Source organism: Trifolium pratense, linkage group LG2 (assembly GCF_020283565.1).
Source record: "Trifolium pratense cultivar HEN17-A07 linkage group LG2, ARS_RC_1.1, whole genome shotgun sequence".
NCBI classification, from domain to species: domain Eukaryota; kingdom Viridiplantae; phylum Streptophyta; class Magnoliopsida; order Fabales; family Fabaceae; genus Trifolium; species Trifolium pratense.
Genome location: NC_060060.1, coordinates 28,356,896 through 28,379,794, shown reverse-complemented (window position 1 = coordinate 28,379,794; position 22,899 = coordinate 28,356,896). Strand labels below are relative to the sequence as shown.

At 33.9% G+C, this 22,899-nt stretch overlaps 4 protein-coding genes across 7 annotated transcripts; 1 reads left to right on the top strand and 3 right to left on the bottom strand.

Moving 5' to 3' along the window:
- Positions 1-2,249: 2,249 nt before the first annotated feature.
- Positions 2,250-3,697, bottom strand: LOC123905514 (dormancy-associated protein 1). Its single transcript, XM_045955147.1, has 3 exons — positions 3,357-3,697; positions 2,993-3,203; positions 2,250-2,487 (listed from the first exon to the last, which is right to left on the bottom strand). Exons 1-3 carry the CDS (start codon positions 3,445-3,447, stop codon positions 2,451-2,453), a joined length of 339 nt encoding a protein of 112 aa, XP_045811103.1. The 5' UTR covers positions 3,448-3,697; the 3' UTR covers positions 2,250-2,450.
- A 719-nt stretch (positions 3,698-4,416) lies between these two features.
- On the bottom strand, positions 4,417-7,969 carry LOC123905513 (DNA-directed RNA polymerase I subunit rpa49-like). Its single transcript, XM_045955146.1, is given in 7 exon segments — positions 4,417-5,054; positions 5,372-5,686; positions 6,618-6,764; positions 6,855-7,016; positions 7,018-7,063; positions 7,065-7,241; positions 7,841-7,969. Coding segments are annotated over 6 exon segments (1,260 nt in total). The 5' UTR covers position 7,241; positions 7,841-7,969; the 3' UTR covers positions 4,417-4,640.
- Positions 7,970-9,973: 2,004 nt separating this feature from the next.
- Positions 9,974-10,911, top strand: LOC123905512. The gene has a single exon (XM_045955145.1). It carries the CDS (start codon positions 10,026-10,028, stop codon positions 10,632-10,634), a length of 609 nt encoding a protein of 202 aa, XP_045811101.1. The 5' UTR covers positions 9,974-10,025; the 3' UTR covers positions 10,635-10,911.
- Positions 10,912-13,493: 2,582 nt separating this feature from the next.
- Positions 13,494-20,702, bottom strand: LOC123905511 (protein FRIGIDA-ESSENTIAL 1-like). Of its 4 annotated transcripts, XM_045955144.1 has the most exons (9): positions 20,086-20,103; positions 19,944-20,055; positions 18,775-19,029; positions 17,625-17,792; positions 15,824-16,349; positions 15,439-15,647; positions 15,325-15,356; positions 14,073-15,236; positions 13,494-13,970 (listed from the first exon to the last, which is right to left on the bottom strand). In XM_045955144.1, exons 2-9 carry the CDS (start codon positions 20,023-20,025, stop codon positions 13,941-13,943), a joined length of 2,466 nt encoding a protein of 821 aa, XP_045811100.1. In that variant the 5' UTR covers positions 20,026-20,055; positions 20,086-20,103; the 3' UTR covers positions 13,494-13,940. The 4 variants fall into 4 exon arrangements, with proteins under 4 accessions (XP_045811100.1, XP_045811099.1, XP_045811097.1 ...); XM_045955143.1 differs by having other exon boundaries at positions 18,775-19,023; positions 19,944-20,702; XM_045955141.1 differs by having other exon boundaries at positions 19,944-20,701.
- Positions 20,703-22,899: the final 2,197 nt, after the last annotated feature.

The window sequence follows — 22,899 nt, the reverse complement described above, 5'->3', positions numbered from 1 at the left end:
ACAAAGAATAAAATAAAATGAAGTAGCTCAACAAAATAAAAGTCAAGGATTAGATGATACCGGTGACAAATCTCTTATCGTCAATATTCAAATTAGCAATAAGATCCTCCCAAAAAATAATAAAAATACTAAGTGTAAATTTGTGAATTCTAACTCAGCTGATAATTTTATTAGATTGAGCATCTTTATCTAAATCCAAAATTGTGTGTAAATTTTTATAAAAAATTGTACATTAAAATCAAATATTTAATTTTTCAATAAATAATTTATTTATATAAAACTTTAAATAATACTCTTAATACACTCTTTAGGAGGCTCATTAAAAATAAACAAAAAGTAAATAAATTGTATTAGCAAAACTGCAAAACATATAAAAGTCAACATGAGATGATTTTGACATTTTAAAATAATTATGAGGACAATTATGTCAAAATAATTAAAATTGTAATGATATCTTTCTCCTTCACTCCCCTCCCCTCCAAATCCCCCCAATTTGGGGTGAAACAAAAATTGGGATTTTGAGGGATTTTGCTCACCTCCTCTCACCTCCCCTCCTCTCCTAAAAATTGAATCAAACACAATTAATTTAAGGTTTTTTCTAATTAACCCTCACATAAATGGAGCTAAGTACCCTATGCTGACATGACACCAATTAAATTCAGCCATATGTATCCAAGTCAAACACAAATCATTTTTTACCAAAAATAATTTTGACTACTTTAATTTTTAAATAACTACTTGTTACTAATTATATTTTAGCTTACACATATTCTTATCCTTTACTAAAAAAACACTTTTCAAAAATATTATTCATCTTTTCTTACGGATTCATCTTTTTTTTTTCGTAAGATCAAATTTTTCGTCGGCGCTTCGCTTGTCGCCGCTGCTTCACTTGTCGTCGTCCCTGCTTCACTTGTGATCCTTGAAGATCGCCGCTTCCTTAGGCTCCGGAATCACTTCTCCATCATCGGTCTCTTCACAATTGTCTTTCAGAATTTTGTTTCGGCTACGTTTGTTCCAGAATCGGTTCATCTAGATAACATTGATTTTATTTTTTATTCTCTTGTACGTTTTAATCATTATTTGTCAATTTAACAATTCAAATAGCAATTACAAATTCCTCAAGGAATTAAATCGAAGCGACGACGACAAGTGAAGCGGCGGCGACAAGCGAAGCGCCGATGAAAAAATTTGATCTTAAGAAAAGATGAATACGTAAGAAAAGATGAATATGATTTGTGAAAAGTGTTTTTTAGTAAATGATAAGAATATGTGTAACCTAAAATATAATTAATGAAAAGTAGTAACCTAAAGTATAATTATTTGAAAATTAAAGTAGTCAAAATTATATTTTGATAAAAAAATATTTATGTTTGACTTGGACACATATATGGCTGAATTTGATTGGTCATGTCAGCATAGGGCATATACCCTCAATTTATGTGAGGGTAGAGAAGTAGTCACCTTAATTTAAAATATCTCCTCCCTTCCAAAACCTCCGAACCAAACAGATCCTAAGAATATTTTTATAAATTTAGTTTAATTGGTACAAACATTACATTATATATATATATATATATATATATATATATATATATATATATATATATATATATGTAAGAATTGAGATTTAAACTCTTAACATTTAACTTATTCATCTTAAGAGTAAAAAAATTCACCACCAAATTATTTTTTTAAAAAAAATGAAGGATAAGATGAAGCTCTCAGTATCTCCATTACATCATATTTTATTTGTCACTTATAAAAGGACTTGGTGTTGGTGGCCCGCAAAACTTTATTTTTTTTTATTTACAATGAGCTGGGAATCGAACCTCAAACTTATAAGATACTACTCAAACTTCTCACCACTAGATCAAGCCTAGTGACTTTGCCTGCAAAACTTTAATTATTGCTAAGAGATTAGGATAAGTATATATCTCAGCTGAATTATTATAATAGACGGTCAAGATGAAACTTGTATCATGAGTCATGACACTTCAGTATGAGTTATTATAACTCCAATGTCCAATCTATAAAATTGTTACAATCCAATCTTTTACCAAATTGCATAGTTACATTCATTATCACACCATGTCACTACTCGCCACATGTCTTACAATATTAGGATAGAGGCTAACACACTTTTATTTTAATTCTATAGTAGATTAACCATCACTTAACTGAAGGAGAAAAAGCAAAGAAGCAAGATAAACCGATTAAGGGAAGAACTAGATATAACAAAACTCAAATACAAGGAAATTAAAGCATACTACTAATTATTATTTTAAGCATTTTACATTCAGAGATTCAGATTAGATGCTTATATGAAGAAAAAAGAACACGATACAACGAACAATCAGATCACGACACGTGATGTTGATGCAGACACGTGGCAAGACGATGAACAGCACAACGATATTTACATGCCATATGGGAGGTTGACCGCCACCTTAGCGATGGTTGCTCCTTGTGTCTCCACTGTACATCCTGCAATTACATACAACCCAATTCATATTAGCACCAACCATAATCACAAACAGCTCTTTAAATTTAATACATCATGAAATCGGAGCCTAGATCGAAGATTTTCGAAAGATCTAACGGTTCATATCCCATATATAGTTCTTCTTTCGAGAAAGATTCTTTATTGTCACTAACTAAATGCACTCGTGTAATTATCAAATCATATGGTTCAGATCTCAAGCTTAATAATTTAAATTTAATAATTTGATTATAAATAAAATTTACTTGATCCCCAACTTCTTTCTCTAGTAAGAAAAGGAGTGCAAAATAAGCAATATTAATATCATGATCATAATTATATACTCATATACTCTATTTATTTGGGGCATATAAGAAAAAATTTACTTTTTAATTTTATAGAATATTTAATGTGTCTGATTCATAAATATAGAAAATCTCATACTAAAGATCGGATGGAGTATATGCATGAAAATATAAGTGGTTGGATAAGTAAATATGTAGATCATACCAATCATAGACAGTGGGGGTGTTGGGGAGTGGTTTGTCAAAAACATCAGCACCAATTCTCCTAGTAGCAGAGTTACTTCCAGGATTGAACACGCTCCTCCAAACGTTGTCAACTTTACGTGCCGATTGAGGCGTCGTCGGAGTCGCTGGTGTCGTCGGTGTTGTCGGCAACGATGAATTCCTCACTAATTGACTACTTCCTCCTTCATCCACTACATCCAAATTCAAATTTAATTATACAACCTTAATATCATACAACATGTACATCATGACATAGATCTAAAATTATATTTAGTTGTGCATATATTTATATATTATGGTTAGGACTTAGGAAAATTATTATGAATTTAATGTTTTTATTATACCTTTGATGTTGGTTGTGAGTCTCCTAAGCTTGTCAAGGCCACGCTCAGGTTGAGGGCCAGCAACAACATCATCCCAAAGTTTGTCTAACATTTTGGAATTAAGACTTTGTATGAAATTAATATTGATGATAAATATCTAATATGAGAGGGTTCTTATAACAAAGGTATGTGTATACACACTCTATATATAGAAACTAGAGAGAGTGATGCTTAAAATATCTACGGTTAAAATTGATCAAGTGTTATCTTGCTTCCAAGTGTAAGTTATTTTGAGGAGATATTATTGAGTGGCAATATAGTAAAATTAACAAGGGTTGGAAATAGTGAGAGGAAATTAGATAAGGATGAAGACTAGGGACCCTCTATATTAATATCTTTATAGTGAGTTGTGGGTCACCTCACAAATGTACAAATAAAAATGTACACTTGGCTTGTCCTTTGCCCTATTCTTGATAACAATGTGGGGTCCACCGAAATTGGATATATGTGGGATAGTTGATATGGATCCACTCTTGTTGATATGTTTTCTTTTAGGGAGATGTGTGTATATGCATTAGCATTAGATTTATTTGAATTTTCTACTATAATAGCAAGATGCAAGGATCATTTATAATTAACTATTTGAAATCATAATCAATACACCCCACATTTTCTTCTTTTATGATGTTATTGGTATAGAATTTCCACAACCATTTTAATAGATTTAATCTTTGTGGGAAAGACATAATCAATACACTCCATTTTAATAATAATGCAGACATTAATCATGCAATAGTGTGAATTATCATAATTACCCCCCAAGGAAGAAAAGTGACCATTATCCCATCATCAACTTGATTAGAATAATGAATTTGTTTGTGTTAAATTAGTATAGTATGATGGACTTAGGCATTGTAGGTAAATTAGTTGGAAATAAATTTTCAAGTAATTGATGTCAGAACTAACCTCTGAACCAGATTAAATTGGTGGTGAAAACAAAAAAAATTCAAGTGAAGTCAAGTTAGCTTGAAGATATCACTTGCAAATTTAGTCATATAACTAGTTTTAATTAAATATCAGGTAAACTTTCAAAGATAATTTATAGGAGTGGCAAAATAGATGGGGCAATTTACCTTTGAAGAATATCCTAGTTCAAGTGTTATCAAATTAAAAAAAAAAAAAAAAAAGAAACTAAAGTATCTAACAACTCCTAAGGTTGATAACAAAATTTGACATCACTGCATCAAAATGACTAACAAACAACTTGATTTGCTTAATAGTAACAAAAGCAGACTTAAAAAGTGATCAATTCTTTTTCAGCCTCTTCTTTTGCCTTAACTGAGGAAATGTAAGAGGGATAGGAAGTGTGGCATAGAAAGGCCTCTGTTTTAAAATTTTGCAACCCAAATGCTCATAGATTTGTTTCACCGGTCCTTTATTCATCCTTAAATCCTTTGATATATCGCTGTAGTCAGTCTGAAATTCGTCGGAGAAAAGTGTCAGCACCAAAATATAAGAAATGAGAAGATTAATCTTTTCAGGTGGCATCCTTCTTGATTCAGAAACAGCAAACATTGTCGAAAATCTATGACGTAGAATGTTGGGAATCTTATGTTGCTTTGAAGAAGAAACACCATCCATGCTGTGTTGATCTTTGAATTTGACAAGATGATTGATGAATGAGAGTATGCAAGAAAGCTTCATCTTTTCAGACTCGTCCTGTAAATATAGACAATAGATTACGGATATAATAATTTAACAAGGAAAAACAAATCTCAGAAAATAAAACTTTATGCTAAAAAGCACAGACACAGATTCCCTGCCATTAAAACAAAAAACAAGCAGGTCAAGGTATATTGATCGTTGATTAAAGATTGGACGCTTTTAAAATATATTTTGTAATACAAGTCGTTCAATAACAATATAAGCAAGTATAGTATTACTGGCAAAGCAAAACTATTTTACGGTTCCAGTGACCAATGATTAGGAACTCCAAAGTTATCTTTTAAGCAAAATGTTCATATCTGTATAAATACCTCAATCTTCTTTAATCTGTCAATCCTGTTGCGGATAAAAGTTGGATAAATACTGAAGTCTGCTGCTTCTCCCTTCCGCAAAGTATAATAAATGTCTTGAAGATGATTCCATTCTTCTGAAAGGATGATTTGGTCCAATACATAAGCCTCCTGAGGTGTAGTTGCAGAAGCATTATATGGTGGTATATGGCGAGTAACATGAGCTTCTGTATTTGCGAGAACAGATTCTTTTACTTCAACATTTTTCATTTTCTCAGCCAGATTCTCTTTAGCTTCAGGTTCTTCATCTATTCTGATTTCCTCCCACTTATTATTCTGCAGAATAATACAAATTCCAATATTAGTATAAAACAATTCCAATAAAAATCAGGTATACCTTGTTGAATGCTAATTAATAGAAGACTCGATCACTTAAATTCAACAGTGATATCCTCACCTATAAATACTACCTAATGCCACGGCATAATATGTCTCCTATTTTTCTTTTTGGTCATGTATTCCAACCCTTTCCAATAATCACAAGATAAATTACGTACTCTAGGAAGGTTTACTATATCAAAGAAATCATGTAAGGAGAAAACCAGAACTTACAGTTGTTGCCCAAAGTTAAGAGTTGTAGAATTCATGCAAAACTATTCAACTCCTTTATGGGAATTAAAGCAGATAATTTAACAAAGCTACTAGGATATCAAATTGCAACTTAAAACAGAACAAGCTCAACAGCAGAACATATTCTGAATGTTGAGATCCCACATGGACTAGAGATATGGCCCAATTAATCCTTGCAATTCTTAAGCTAACTTTTGAGATTGAATTACCGACAATATGTTGAGAACAAAAATTCATCCAAGACAACAAACATCACCAACGGGCTAATTAAAATAAATAAGAACACAATATTTTCCCTTTCTAACGATCAGCGGTCAAATCATACAAAGTACAATCTTATCCTACAAAGGGTGTTTTGGTTGTGATCAAAATGTGCAAGTCAAATCTTAAAATAAACAATTGGTTGGCAGTATTGAAAAGTGAAGTCCAATGATTTTGAAATTTAAAGTGTTTTTCCAATCCAACCATAAATTTGTGGTATTGTATACTAGTATTCTCTTATTTTTCACCTCTAAGCTTAGATTCATGTGTCACTTGCTAAATTTGCCAAAAAAAAATCACACTGAAATAAGGATTGTCATGTAATTACTTGTTAGCACAGCTAGAAAATAAGGTAAAAACAGGAATCAAAATATACCATCACAATTTGCCTCATACTTCCGAAAATAGCATCAGTCTTTCGCCTTTTCTCTGTCCACTGATCCGGACTCATCTCTTCCACAGTTGGAGTCGGAGGCGGCATGCTACATTCCAAACCTTTAACTTTTGGTTCCAATCTGAATATCTACACAACACCAACAAATCAACACAACACAATAACAAATTCCGAAACATCAACAATAACTTATTTCTTTACATTTCGTCGCAAGCTTACCTTATTAGCACCAACATGCATAATTTTAAGTGTCTGAGCTTCCCTGTCAAAGACACCAAGCGCATACATTGATTGGTTTCCAGCCGATGCCTCGCCCGCATGACTCGTTCCAACGAATTCAACCGAGCACCCATCAGGACAAACAACAAGCTCACTGCTCAGCCCTCTTATCCATATGCTTGTTTCGATAAACTTGGATACCAGTCAAACGTTTGCTTAACAGGATCAAATCCAGAAGGAAAATAACCAACAAATGGAGGCATTTTGTCTGGATCGGAACGGACAACTTCAACTTTAGCTTGAACCTGTTCAGGCATTGGTTCAGTATTGATTTTCATTTTGTTTTTCATTTTCTTCTTTGACTGTGGCTCGGAGTTTTCCATCATGCTGCACCATAAAATGGCAAAATTTATGAGAATCAAGCTAGGGTTTACCTTTCACATGATAATAATAATAATAATAATAATAATAATAATAATAATAATAATAATAATAATAATAATAATAATAAGTAATGGAAACAGATCCTCAACAGCAAAAATCCCTAATGTCGGTGGCGGAGACAGGCCAAAAAGTTAGGGATAGCCACTAAAATAAACTAAAACTTATAAAGCAAGTAATACTTAAAAGTAATAAACCGAAGTATGCAATATACAAAAAAATGAAACATCTAAGTTGTAATAACTCACAATGTTTAAGCTCATAACTCAGAAAACAAATCACAATGTTTGTAACATATTACATAAAATTCATTCAATTTTGTTACTCTATAGTTCTGAAATAGAACAAATGAACTCAATATCTAGACAGACACTTAAAGACAAATTCATCACCACATGGAATTCATGAAACCCCTAATTTGTTCTAACATCAATATGGCTTTAAAAAAAAAAAATCATCACTATTTAAAATTCATGAGGAGAGGGTGGAGATTAAACCAACGCAGTGGAGATTCAAAATGGAAAGAGATTAAAAACACAACTTACAGTGGCAAGAGGAGATGGTGAGGTGGTTTCCTGTGTTCCAGTGGCGGCGGCGACTGGTGAAGGATACAAGACCGCCGTTTTGCAGTTTGACTCTGGACGGATTGTGTACTGTCGGTTTTTTTTTTTTTTGTTACATGTACTGTAGTGTTGGGTTTAATCAAAACCAAAACTCAATATTTTTATTTAAAAAAAAATAACTTATTTTAACTATTTTCTTAGATTACATTTTTATTTAACTATTTTTATTTAAAAAAGTATATGCACAGTTTTTTTTTTGTAAAGATATGCACAAATGTGTATAAACAAATTTTTTATTGATTAAAGAAAGTCGAAGAGTAAGGACTTAATGGGATGATAAGAGAATGCGTTGAAATTGTGAAGTACGGGTGAACAATGTAAAAAAAATATATATTATTATTACAAGGAATTTTACACTTTTAAAGAATTTTTTTCAGATTTTTTTTTAAAAAGATTTATGATCATTACTTTTAAAGATTTTTTTAAAAGATTTGTGACTAATTTTACGGCAAGAAACTGCAACCCCGCAAAGGCAAGAGATAAATTTATTATGGACAAAACTTACATGCATTTCCATACATGCATTTCTTACTTTTCCTCTCACAAAGAGGTAGTTTTTTTTATTAAAAAAAATTTTCTTTTATTTTTTTAAAATGAAAAAACACAAATAACCACCTCTTTATGAGTGGAAAAGTAAGAAATGCATGTATGAAAATGCATGTAAGTTTTGTCCATTTATTATTTAAAAAAGGGTAAGAGAGATGTCACACCTCTCTAGTTCAAGAAGCCAACTGTTGGCAATGGCTTACTTCTTTGTTAAAAATGTAGAAATTCTTATGTAGGTTTCAAGAATAACCTCCTCTTAAGTACTTTTGATGGTATCTCTAGGTTGTACATTTAATTTGGAAAAATATAAAAAAAAATTGTGGTACGTTATTTTTTAATGTAAATTAGGTATTTTTTACGCACAATTGCATAAATTAATCTTTCGAGTCTTGTGAAATCCAAATGAACAACAAACTATAGGAGTAACAATCATATTTATTTCTCCCAAAAAAATAAACATTGACTTAGATAATTGATTGAAAATTTCACTCAAACTAGTTTTAACTTAAGATTTTAATATGAAATTCTTCCATTGAAAACTATACATCAATTTAACAATAAGCTCTCAATGAGATTATGTGATTTTCATTAGTCTTACATAGAGATGTGGCTCCCTTGCTAAATTTGTTTATATATATGAAAAATTGTGCAATTGCAATATTATTTCTCAACTCTAGGAAGAGTCACAAATAGACTTGTATCTCTTCAAGAAATCAAGCATATACACTTGTTAGCAAATGGAAATCAACCTAACATTTGAATGAAGGCTAGAGCCTGGTTTCAGCCACAATCGTCACCGCCGCTCGGTGATGTAACAAGGTTAATTAAAAACCATAATAGGAGAAGACAGTGAACATTCAACAATAATAATTAAACATCAAAGATGAATAAACAAAACACACTTCACTCTATCAATCGTTAGTTGGTTCGGTGGTGATTGACGCTGAACTTGGTAGGGAGGACCGCGGTTCGATCCCCCGCAACTGCGATCGGGAGAGGGCTGGAACTACTTGATGCCAGAACTGACCCCCGAACTAGATTCAACTGGTGGTGAAAAACAAAAAAAAAACAAAAAAACACACTTCACTCTTCAAATAGCAAGACTAGCCAAACATCCTCGTGGGATCAGCCGTTTGAGTAAAAGCTATGGGTGGAAATGCCTCACATAAACCCAAAAGACACTCACAATAAAGACAAGAGTTTAAGATATAAATATGTCATATATGATTATTAAGATTTTAAGATTTGACAATGACCTTGAGAAAGAAATAACTATGATATACCACTATCTATACTTTGGTAATATCCACAAATACTGTGACACTTCTATAGATATGTATGGGCCAAATCTTCTATGTGACAACCCCAATGATAGATGACAAACTTCATTCATAAACTCAGTTCAATTGGCTACTTAAATTAGAGGCCGGAACGGCGGAAAGTACTTAAATTGTCAGCATCAAAGAGAATTGACAATGTAAATTGTATAAATGAGCTTACCCTTCCTCCTTCTCAAAAGGGTCAATAGAAATAAAACAATTTGAAGGAGGCAAGTTTCATCATGTATAAGTTTTCAACCAGCATAACCATTTTGGATCATGAATCAATGGATACCCGAAAAGGAAACAAGCTTCCCTCAAAACTTGTGTCTGATAGCATTTCAATGGACTCACTTTCTTTTAGTGGCTATGTTTCTATTCAAGACCAACAAACAAAACTCCCTTCTCCACCTAACCAAACTAAACACTTCCAAGTAAGCAAAAATGAACTAGAATTCGAGTTTACTAACACGAAAGCAAACTTGAATTCGGCTGTCAATCCAATCAAGACCACACCTGCTGATCAGCTTATTTCCAATGGTCAACTTCAACCACAAGCATTTGCATTTCAAACAACTCAGAATTTGATCATAAATCCGACCAGTTCCTCGAGATCATTACTAGCAACTCATATTGGTAGTGAAATGTCAAGTGGGAAAACAGGCAGCAATATGAAATATCATGAACTTGGCAAAGCAAGCAAACATACTAACAAGCAAAACAGTGTGATGAAGACAGGATTTTTCAAGAAAATAAAGAATTTTCTATCACCATGTCGAGAATGCCGAACTGTTAAGCCTGGTGCTGTTAAAGCACAAACTGTTCAAAGAGAAAACATCAAAATATACTGATGCAAGACTAATCCTTTATGCAATTATTTCTTGCAAGACAAGAAAATGTCATCAGGAATCTGCCTTTTTATAGTTATAAGTGAAAAGTGTGCGTACGAGTGACATGCTTCATTTCAGCGTCAGTTACTGCAGTATTAGGTTATATTAGCATCAACTGATCAAAATAATAAACCTCTATGCTATGGATATTTTCTATCATTTCTATATTATTTGGTTTAGTCGAAGCTATAAACGTTCTTTTTTATATAAACTTGCTGATTATATGGCTTGCTATTGACTATTTTTCTGTGATAATACTATTTTTCTGTGATAATACTTTTTTATATACTATTTTTCTGTGATTATATGGCTCCCAAACAACCCGGTTTGAACGACTGAGAAGCACTCTAGTTCACGACGCACGTTGGGTTCAAGGACTGTGCTGCTGACCCACAAGTCCGCTACAGGGGCTGCAATTAATTATCAGCCCAATCTGATTTCCTGGAATCCAGGTGATCACAGAAACAGACAGCTGTGGCAAGTTCTAGCATTGAAGCTTAATATGCAATCTTAGCTCAAGCTACTGATTTACATTATTTGAATTGAAAAACTGTTGTCTGAACCTGGGTTCTCTTTTCGACTCTAGGAGTGCTGTAGCCTAGGCTAACTACCTCTAATAGTTAGTCTTTAACTTACTATATATAGACTCACACTAACAGAACTTATCAGTAATCATTAGATACATTCAGTTTCTCAAATTCATTAAGTTCTCTCTTCTCTCTAATCATTAAATACATATAAATTTTATTTTTATTCATTTTACAAGTTATTATTGTTAAGCATATATGAAAATATTATATAACATCTTGATATTATCTTAGACAAGCTTAGATTTGGAGTCTTGTAAATAAGGCTCAGTGCTTTGTTCGCATCAAATCGTGATCAACTATCATATTTAACTATATTCATGATTCAAAGATTTTATCCTTTCTCTTCTTTCTTTATTCAAAGAACGACAGTCCCACACTAAGTCATGCCTCTTTTCTCTCCCAAGTTTTCTCTTTGTGCAAAGAACTTCTCTACAAATTCATCCTATCCTTTTTGGTTATTTGTTTCCCTGTTTAATTAGGATTCAGAGTCTTGTATAAGTATAAATAAGGCTTAGTGCTTTGTTTACATCACATCATCATCATCATCATCAATCATATTTAACTCCAACATGGCATCAGATCCTTATCATCTTTGCGGTCTGTCTGACTATTTTCTTTAACGAGTTCCCCAAAGTTTGAAACTTCACTCTTCTTGCCAATGGCAACTATATTTTCAATCATGCCGCTATAGCGGGTGATCGCGGAAAAGCAGTGTGGCGGCGGCCGGTGCAAAGCGTTTGGTCAGCTGTGCACATTAAAGAGGTATGGCGGTCACAGCCATAAATCATGACAAGATGGCAAAGAAATTGTGCCTAGTTTGCGCGTTTCACATCTGCTATAAGGGTTTGCAAACGAAACCCCTGAATTATCCTTTATTTTAACCATTGTTCCTTTTTTAAGGTACATTGGTTTTATATATATATATATATATATATATATATATATATATATATATATATATATATATATATATATATATATTTTAAGTGACTTATATCTTCTTCTCGAGCAAACGACAGGTCCTCAACTCCTCATATTTCTTCTTCTTACTCTGTTTCTCTTTCTTCCGTGTACAGTTCTCACTAGTTTGTGTGCTTTCCTCTGTATGTCTCCTTCTGCGCGAACCCAGAAGAACACTGTTCTTCTCCTTCTCCATGAAGCCATAAGAACTTTCTTCTTGCAAACCTTGAACCTCTGTTCTCCTTCTCATGGGATTGTTTTCATATTAAGATCAGTTTCCATATTTCTTATTTACTATCATAATCTATTTCGCTATTTAATTATGGTTTGGCGTCTTCTGTTAGTATAACTAATCACATCAAAACTATATTCAAAACTCAAAGTCTTTTTTCTTCCTTTCCAATAAAACTCTAACTTCAACAATTATAATCACGAATACATAAAAGAATTAAAGATACACGAAAAATTAACAGAATGGAAAAATTTTGATTATTATTTACCTTATCATGTTTTGATCTAATGGAATCAAGCCATTTCCTACAAAATAACATGAGATGATCAAATTCCAAGAATGTCATGTGGAACTGATCATTTAAATACACCCTAAATTAATTTAAAGAGATACTATGGGATGGCCAAATGTGGAAAAAAAATGGTAAAGTAAAAGATCCAAAATGTGTATGGTTAAATTGTACCTTGATTAATAATCAAAGACATCCATTTCATTGGAATTCCTGTTTATCACTTTTTCCCGCTCAAATTTGTATCAGGATAAATTCTAAAAATCATCTAATAGCTGAAAATGATTTTTCTGTGTGTCTTAACTGTGATGTGATGTGATATGTAGTTTCAAATATGAACAGCAAGATCGTATTATATGGGGACAAAATGAAACTTCTTTTAGAAATTCACAAATTGGAGACAATATTTAGAACATAATGCATCACACAAACTAGCAAGACTATACATGCCAATGTCATAAACCAAATAAAAAAATTACCAAACTATGTTTTAAGAGAAAAATAGCATCTACATGAGCTTGTGTGTAAATGATGAAACAAATTAGTATTTGCGAATAAGCACAATGAAACAAGTACCTTTGTGCATAAAGTTGAGTTTTTCCTTATAAATTGATACGAGAACAAAACTACACTTCATATTTTCAGATGATAAATACTATTGAGTTTAAAACTACACTTCCAAACTACACTTGCCGCTACTTGACAAAATTTTCTCCGGCAACAATAGGGATAACAAGAAACACATATGAAACAGGGAAAAATATAAATGCTAAGATTGACAATTGGGACCTTGAAACCTTTCCAACATATTGCAACTTTTAAAACCCTAGCTCTAGCTATGTCACAATTTGTTAAACTCTACAGCACAGTACACCAATATATTTACAAAAACAAATCCACGGACCCGTGCGAATGCACGGGTATTTTCTAGTATATCTAAATAAGTACCATAATTATGCAAATTAAAATAAATAAGATATCCTTATAAACCATGCAATTCAAGCCAGTTTACTTTAGAATGGAACAAGCAAGAGAAAGTGCGGGGAAAAAAATGAAGCAAACATCTTGAAAGAGAATTCAAAATATTCCAAATCAACCTTGACTTTGAAACAGATAGTCTCTGACCGAAGTTGTCATGAATTGGAATCAGCCAAACTTATCAGAAACTGTACAAAAAAGGTGTTTGGGCTAGCATATCAAGGTTTGCTATATTTATTGACATATCCCTGCAAATAAAATATATTCTGTCAAATGGAGGACAAGCCACATTCAAACAACAAAGTCTGTGTACTCTTAATCACAACCACTGCACAAAAAAGGACACTTACCTGGACTAACTTCGCAATTTTCTGCCGACATGAAGAAACATATTGCTTAGCAGTATCTTCAGTGGTCGGAATTTGGTGTGGCTCTAAAGTGCTAATAACCTTGTCAACTGATTTTTTAACTATCAGTACATGTGCATCCTTGCTGACACGACCCTCGTGCCAAAATGGTTTTAGCAACTCTTTCACTAGATCAACAAGGGTTGGCCGAAAAAATTTCAGCGCCTTTGTTTCTTTGTGCACACTGCTATCCGTCGGAAAGTCAACCTCCATTTCATGAATTTTATTATCCTTTGCTACTTTCTTCTTTCTGTGCTCTGATCCATCACCATGATGCATGGCATCAGGCTCAGTCCGTTTTTTCACTGTTTCCGTCCTATCTTCAGCACCAAAGGCATGTCGTCCCACACCTATGTTACCATTATGGTAGTTTGCACAAGTTCCTGATGTTATCTCTGTTTTGGTTGCAAGAGAATCGTTCCCACGAGGAACAGAACTTCTGTTTGGCTCATTTTCATAAATTTTATTATGTGAAGATACAGAACTTTTCTCATCATTAAGATCAGACATGTGTTTCCCACCTGCAGCAGAATCATCATATGTCCGTACCTGTGATGAAGCCTGGATAGATGACCCTCGAATTAGAAAAGCTTTCAAAGACCCGTCTCCAATATTAGGTATCTCAACGCTATCACGTAGAGGGTCATAAAGATCTCCGGGGGATGATACATTCATAGAAGTGATAAAAAAGGATGGTCGAAATGGAACAGAAGGTTCCCAATCATGAGAGCCAGTTTTTAGTTTATATCCATTAGCATGTGGTGGAACCCTAGATGAACCAACTCGATGCAAATCTTCCCAATCTGAAGAGAAAGAGGACTTATGAGTGTGATATTCCTTCTCACTGTTCAAAAGCTTTTGAGAGTCCAAAGCACTTGCACCTAAAGATGAACTAAAATCTTCTCTGGATGTATATCCTCTGTACATATGATGGTTTCGAATAGCAGTCATTCCCTCTTCACGGGATGAAAATGAGGAAAGATTTGAGCCGAAATAATTGTTTGATGTATTAAATGCAGATCTATTCTCTGGAAACAAGCTGTCCCTCATTGGAAACTTCTCCTTTTCACGAGATGAATGCCAACTTGGACTTGCTTCTCCCTCATTCTGCAGCTCATTTGCAAGAAAAATCAGAAGAATGCAAAGCTATGCTTATATGTAATTGTAAAGCAGTAAATGGAACTGGAGTACTAACCGTTCTTGACCTATCAACATTTTCCTTAACACCTGTTACAGGGCAATACTTTTATTAGAAACATGCATAGAGGGGATACCTGAAGAGGTTGGCCAAACAAGTTATTTGTTATACCTTTTTCCAATTTCAATTCTCTCTTCTGATGTGCAGTAACTAGATCTCCTTCAACCCCCTGGTCGGTATTATTCACACTATCCTTTATATGAAGAAAGCTACATGAACTGCCTCTGATGCACCAACCTTGAGCGAAAAAAGCACATGTAATTGCAGGCCTTTTGTTTCCATCTTTAATCGCAGCACTGGGGGACAGACTTCTAATCCTACTACCAGGAAGAGTTGATCAGCAAAACATATTGGTTAGAGACTATGTGTGGACTAATTTAAACATGGTTTTAAAGTAAAAGAAGCTACTTCTGAAAGAGAAGGCATGCAGTGAAAACTAAATTTGGTCATATTGTAATTAAACTTAAAAGAACATTCTGAACTACCGTGACCAGACCTTGACTGCTTTTGTTTTACATCAACCCGTGGCTCCGTCTCTGACTGCATAATTTTCTCCCGAGAGTTCTGACCGCCATCAGCATCTTCAACAAAATTACCCCTCGGCGTGATTCCAGTAACCGCATCTTTTTCCATATCACTAGATGACTTGGTGGCCCTAGAATCCATGTCCTTAACATCAGATAAAGAAACTTTGGTATTGCAATCTGGTTCACTGCATCCTCCAAAGATTTTCCTCTGAAGATGTCCGGAATTTTCAACATCAACGTTTAAGCCTTGATTTTTCCCATCTTCAGCAGGAATCAAGTTTTCACTTGGTTTTGGAGGACTCGAAACTTCTTGTTTCAAGGGGAACTCCTCCTTTTTCAATGTCAATTCCTCATGTGACGGAACAGATGCTTTAAGCATGGCATCATTCCCGTCCATATCATGTTCTGGCCGTATTACTTCAGGGTTCTCGGGCACAGAAGAAACTGACCCCAAATTGTCCTCTTTCTCATCAAGCTCCATATGCTGGCTTGAATCTACAATAGAAAATAAGAGCTAAATTATGAAGGGAACAAATCCTCTTCTATAAAGCATTTCATATAGGGGAATATAAGGATGACTTGGTGGTTTGGGTGGAAGAGTTAAGGAGTGGAGTGATAATGCTTATAAAAAAAAAAAGAGGAGTAGAGTGATAAGAAGGTCAAGGATTCAATCCACATCCTCAGTAGAAAAACTAATAATCTAACATTTAAAAAAAAAATCAATTCAAAGAGACAGTAGATGGAAGTGTATTATCTCCCACAAGACCTGACTCGTAAACTTTTGAATTTACAAGTTTACTTGATACAAAAAGTGATATTTAAAATACACATCACAGTATGTAAACACAGTTTATGATGTGGCAGCAAATATTCAAAATTCGAACTTAGTAATAAAGCAAACCACAATTATAAAAATTTAAAATTCAGACCAGACCAACATCACAATTCAAAAATGATGGGAAAATTCATGAAGCACAAGATAGGTTCACAACTAAACATGTAAAATAGCATGACGAGTTTAGAACTGATGTACAAATTGACAATCACAACATTCAAAATTACAAAAGATTGAAGGATTGAGTTCCACACATTGGAGCTGGATTCAACTAAATAAAGCTAGGTTTCAGCACATGAGAGGTGGGATCTTTCACAACATTGACCTAACAGGTCCATTGCAAACTTGCAATGATGAGTTTATACATGTTTTCTAGTGTATGGCTTCGTTTATTATGAGAACTATGTGGTTGAGCCTCAATGCAGCATTGTTCACCTCCTTTGCAGATAGGTTCAGATTGGATGTTAGATGCATCTGTGGAATCGGATGCTACAGAAGTTTGGTATTGGCAGCCTCTGTCTGAGGTTCTTTGGGTTCAATCCCTCCCTTTTATATGAGCTGCAAAGAATTGTATCATCTTTCTTTGAGCCCCTACAGGGTTGATTTTCCCTTAGTTCAAGGATGAATTATAGCAAGAACCACAGTTGGTTCAATTAGGAGAAACTACACACACTGATCCTAAGGCAAAACCAGGATATATTCAATACAATACCTATCAATATTCAATACCATTAACTAATACTTTGGTCAAAAAAATGCCATTAACTAATGAAGGTGCTTGAAGGGAAATCATGGTGCAACCGTTGCAGCTGTTACGACTTGCAAAATAGTGTCAAAACCAGGTTACAAGATTTATTTATCAAAGAAAACAAATGTCCAAGTAGTGGACTAAATCAAGAATAAAAGCATAACCAATAACTTATTAATAGAAAAACCTTTGCTATGTTTATCCGCATCGGGAAGAGAATCTGGAACCTCGTCTTTGTCTTTGTCTTTCTCCTCAACTGCTGTTTCTGGTTCTTCCTCCTCAATTGCTGTTTCTTGTTCTTCCTCCTCCTCCGTCTTTATTGCTTCTTTTTCCTCTTCTTCCACCTTTACTATTTCTACAGCAGTAAAATTTAAAACTTCAGCCCAGACCAACATCACAATTCAAAAATGATGAAAAAAATTCATAAATCACAAGATAGGTTCACAGCTAAACATGTAAAAAGAGCATGATGAGTTTAGAACTAATAGACAAATTGACATTCACAACATTTAAAATTACTAAAGATTGAAGGATTGGGCTTCACTCATAAGGAGCTGGATTCAACTGAATAAAGCTAGGCAATTCTGATGAGCTGGTTTCAGGTCATCATAATTGGGTTCTTTCACCACATTGACCTATCAAGTTCATTGAAACTTGCAAAAATGAATTTATTCATGTTTTATTGTCTATGACTTAGTTTGTTACGAAAACTATGTTGTTGAGCCTCAATGCCGTGTTTTCAACCTCCTTTGCAGATGGATTCAAGTTGGGTGTTAGATGCATCTATGGAGTCAGTCGCTACAGAAGTTTAGTATTGCCAGCCTCTGAGGTTCTTCTTCAGCTCCAGTCCCTTCTATATGAACTGCAAAAGAACTGTATCACCTTTCTTCGAGACACTAGAGAATTGATTTTGCCAATGCAAGGACAAAGTATGGACAAAGTATAGCAAGATCTGGCATTGGTTCAATTAAGAGAAACAACACAAGTTGATCCTAAGGCAAACCCAGGATATACTCAACAGTGCCATTTCCTATTCTATAAGGGATGCCTACTCATTCCGTAAAATTACTCCCTCATACTATCTATCAATATTCAATACCACTAACTAATTAACTAATAAAGGTTCTTGAAGGGAAACCTCGGTGCAACGGTTGCAGCTGTTATGACCCACAATACAGTGTCAAAACCAGGTTACAGGGTTTATTAAGGAAAACAAATGTGCAAGTACTGGATCAAGTCAATAATTAAAAGCATAATAAATGAATTAATAGAAAATACAAATGTGCAAGTAATGGATTAAATCAAGAATAAAAACATAAAGGAATGAATATAAAAACCTTTGCTGTGTTTATCCGCATTGGGAAGAGAATCTGGAACCTCATCTTTGTCTTTATCTTTCTCCTCAACTACTGTTTCTTGTTCTTCCTCCTCTTCCATCACTATTGCCTCTTCTTTTTCTTTTCCTTCTTCTTCTTCTTGTTGTTGTAGTTCTTCTTCTTCTTCCTCCTCCTCCTCCTCTTCCTGCTCCTCTTCCTCCTCCTCCTCCTCCTCCTCCTCCTCCTCCTCCTCTTCTTCTTCCACCTCTACTGTTTCTGCAATGGTAAAATTTAAAAATTCAGACCAGACCGACATCACAATTCAAAAATGATGAAAATTTCATAGAGCAGTAAAACACAAGATAGGTTCACAGCTAAACATGTAAAAAGAACATGATGAATTTAGAATTGATTGAAGAATTGGGCTTCACTCATTGGAGCTGGATTCAACTGAATAAAGCTAAGCAATTTTGATGAGCCGGTTCCAGCTCAGCGGAATCAGGTTCTTTCACCACATTGACCTATCAGGTTCAATGTTATCTTGTCTATAACTTCATTTGTTCTGAGAACTATAACTATGTGGTTCAGCCTCAATGCAGAGTTGTTCACCTCCTTTGCAGATGGATTCAAGTTGGACGTCAGATGCATCTATGGAGTGGAACGCTACAGAAGTTTGCCATTGATAACCTCTGAGGTTCTTCTTCAGCTCCAGTTCCTTCTATATAAACTGCAAAAGATTGTATCGCCTTTCTTCAAGCCACTACATATTTGATTTTGCCAAGGTCAAGGACAAAGTATAGCAAGACCTGATATCGGTTCAATTAGGAGAAACACAACAAGCTGATCCTAAGACAAAACCAGGATATATTCAACATGGCTATGTCCTATTCTATAAGGCATACCTAGTCATTCCACAATACTACTACCTGTCAAAATTCAATGCCATTAACTAATTAACTAGTAAAGGTGTTTGAAGGGAAACCCCGGTGCAGCGGTTTCAGTTGTAATTGTAACGACTCGACACAATACAGTGTCAAAACCGGATTACCAAACTTATTAAGGAAATCAAATGTGCAGGTACTGGATTTAATCAATAATAACAGGCATAATAAATGAATTAAAACAGAAAATAAATGTGCAAGTAATGAATTAAATCAATAATCAAAACATAAAGGAATGAACATAAAAACCTTTTCTATGTTGAACAGGCATGGAATCTAGAACTTCATCTTTGTCCTCTACTACTGTTTCTTGTTCTTCATCCTCTTCCATCTCTATTGCTTCTTCTTCCTCATCTTCCTCCTCCTCCTCTTCAACCTCCACCGTTTCTACTTCCTCCTCCTCCTCTTCAACTTCTTCTTCCTCTTCCTCTTCCTCTTCAACTTCTTCTTCTTCTTCTTCTTCTTCTTCTTCTTCTTCAACTTGCTCTTCCTCTTCTTGATCCTCTTCTTCTTCTTCTTCTACTTGTTCAATTTCTTCTTCTTCTTCGTCATCATCATCCTCTTCTTCTTGAAGAGATGGGTCATCTTCTACAGGAGAATCTGAATTTGACATTGCAGAAATCGAAAAAGAGGGTTGCCGAATTGAAATGCAATAACCCCCAAATCGAAAGAGAGGGGATGAAAGGGTTACAGTGTACAGAGGTTTCGCCCAAACCCAACACAACAGAAACAAAAAAACAACGAATGAATGAATGAATCAAAGAAACACACACTCAGCAAACACATCAGAATCCTTGTTCAACAGGTGGACCCCACCGACAATATCTGTCACCTTCAAGCCCATTTATTTCATCCTATTTAGCCATTTTTTGTTATTCTCACCATACTATGTCATTTTTGCACTTCCCTTCATATTTGTTGAAGGTCATATTGATTTCTAAATGTGTTAAAATTGGAAATATATTTTTAGTATCTATTTTATTAGAATTTTTTTATTGACTAGTTTGATTGACAAAAAATACATTGAATGGTCGAACAACTACTTTAAAACATATTTTATGACCAGAACGACGGTTAGAAGAGATAGTTATGATGGGGCCCGGGGGCTGTTACAGGTAGCACCACTCTATCTCCTCCTTTTTTTCACGAGCACGGGTAGGTTCAATATAAAGACTTTTCATAAGATTGTTCATCATGCTATTAATCTATTACAAAGACAATTTAATTGTGGAGTTTTGATGGGATATGATGTATTAGTGTTAGAATGATCGCATATAGAAGAATTTAGTGCTTATTGAGTATTAGCCTAAAAAATTGAAAGCAAAGTGGTGTATAATAATAAATAGACAATAAGAATCATTTGCATAGCAATAGCAAAAAAACCTAACGGACATACCATAAGAACCCTCGCCCAAATCGGGCAAAGGGCGCACCTAAAGTTGTAGTCAAACATAAGAACCATTTGCATAGCAATAGCAAAAAAATTTGTATATGCATTTAAATAAGGAACAAACCATAAACGAACAACTCCGACAATAATGCTTCAATATTCCTTTTGCAGGAGTAATTGTATGGATAAAATTAGGAATTGCAATAATTTCAAACGTGGAATTCATAAAATCATATATTAGAAAAATAAGTATTTAAAAAAATAGACGAATCAAGAATATTGAAGATGTGATGTGAATCTAACAAATAGATATCCAGAAACCCTAAAAAAAAAATAGGAGGCATCGTAAATGTTAACATTAAGTGCTTTGATTTTATGATGTTCAGACGTGTATCGAATATATTAGGTAATATAAATTGTAAGTAGTAGAGAAGAGACAGTGGATTGGGAAACCTGAAAAGTTGAACGAGTGGTTGCAATACATTTTTTTAAGGGAACAAAACGATGGCGACTAAAGCACTTTTGCACGATAAAAGAGAACGGAGCGGCCGCAATGATTCGGTCATTGAGAATTGAAAGTAAAATAACTTAGTCAACATTTAAGTTTTTAGTAAAACCTATATTTGTCTTTTTGACACAAGTAAAACGTATATTTAAAACAAATAGAGTGGATAATTGATTTAGATTAAAAAAAAAAGGGGGTAAATTACTAAATAAAACTATATAAAAAATGTCAAAAAATAATTATAATAAATAAATGAAGTTATTAAAAAATAACGAGTTAAATAATTTTTTAGTTCCTATAAATATAGTATTTTTTTAGTCCCCCTGATTTATTTATTTATTAAACAATGGTTCTTCAAATGTTTTCAATTAGCATTTTCAGTCCTTGGTTTATGTGTATCTTTGAATTTTTATAAGTTTTTTACGCTTAAAAATAATATTTAATTTATCCAATGTTTTAGCGGCTCATAATACTTCTTAATGGCTACCAGATGAGACATTGAAAGATGATGTTCGTAACGGCCCCTCCATTACTCTCAAACAACTCCTAATTAGCACTCTTACGCCTTTTCACATCCAATAGAGATATACACTTTCATTTTACCTAAAAAACTTCTTGCTTCAGATCCTCTCATATATGTAATGTCTCAGAAGCTCATAACACTTCTTAGCAGTTATCAAATCAGACATTTAAAGGCGATGTTTGTAATGGCCCCTCCATTACACGTTAATAGCTTATGTCCGAGGCTCGGACGGATCCAAAAACATATCACACCGGGGGCCAAAAACTATCTAACCTATTTTACCATGTTATAAGTATGGAGTTTTCTCTCGAATGATTTTTTTCATACGCATAAGTCCGATATTGAACCTTTGATCACACCTACTTAAGGGACCAAACAGTTGATAAGAGTGTATTTTTTTTTTTTGTTAAGTAGTCTAGTGATTATAATTTCATCTTTTAAGATGAAAAAAATGATTGTACAAGAGTTCTAATACCGGTTCATACATATTACATGTAATACTCCTATTAACTAAACAATATTTACAAAAATAAATTATAATATACTAATACTAAGTATATATTGTATTAGAGTTGGAGTGAAATACAAATATATAATATATATAATATATGCTTATGTATGTAAGAGATGGTGGGGAGGGGGGGGCTTGGCCACTGTTTACCCCCCGCCAGATCCGTCCCTGGTCCGAGCCAATATAAGTATGCCTTTTCACATCCGATAGAATATAGATACCCTTTTCACTTAAACCGAGGTAGACTAGACTCTCTTTTCACCTTAAAATATCTAC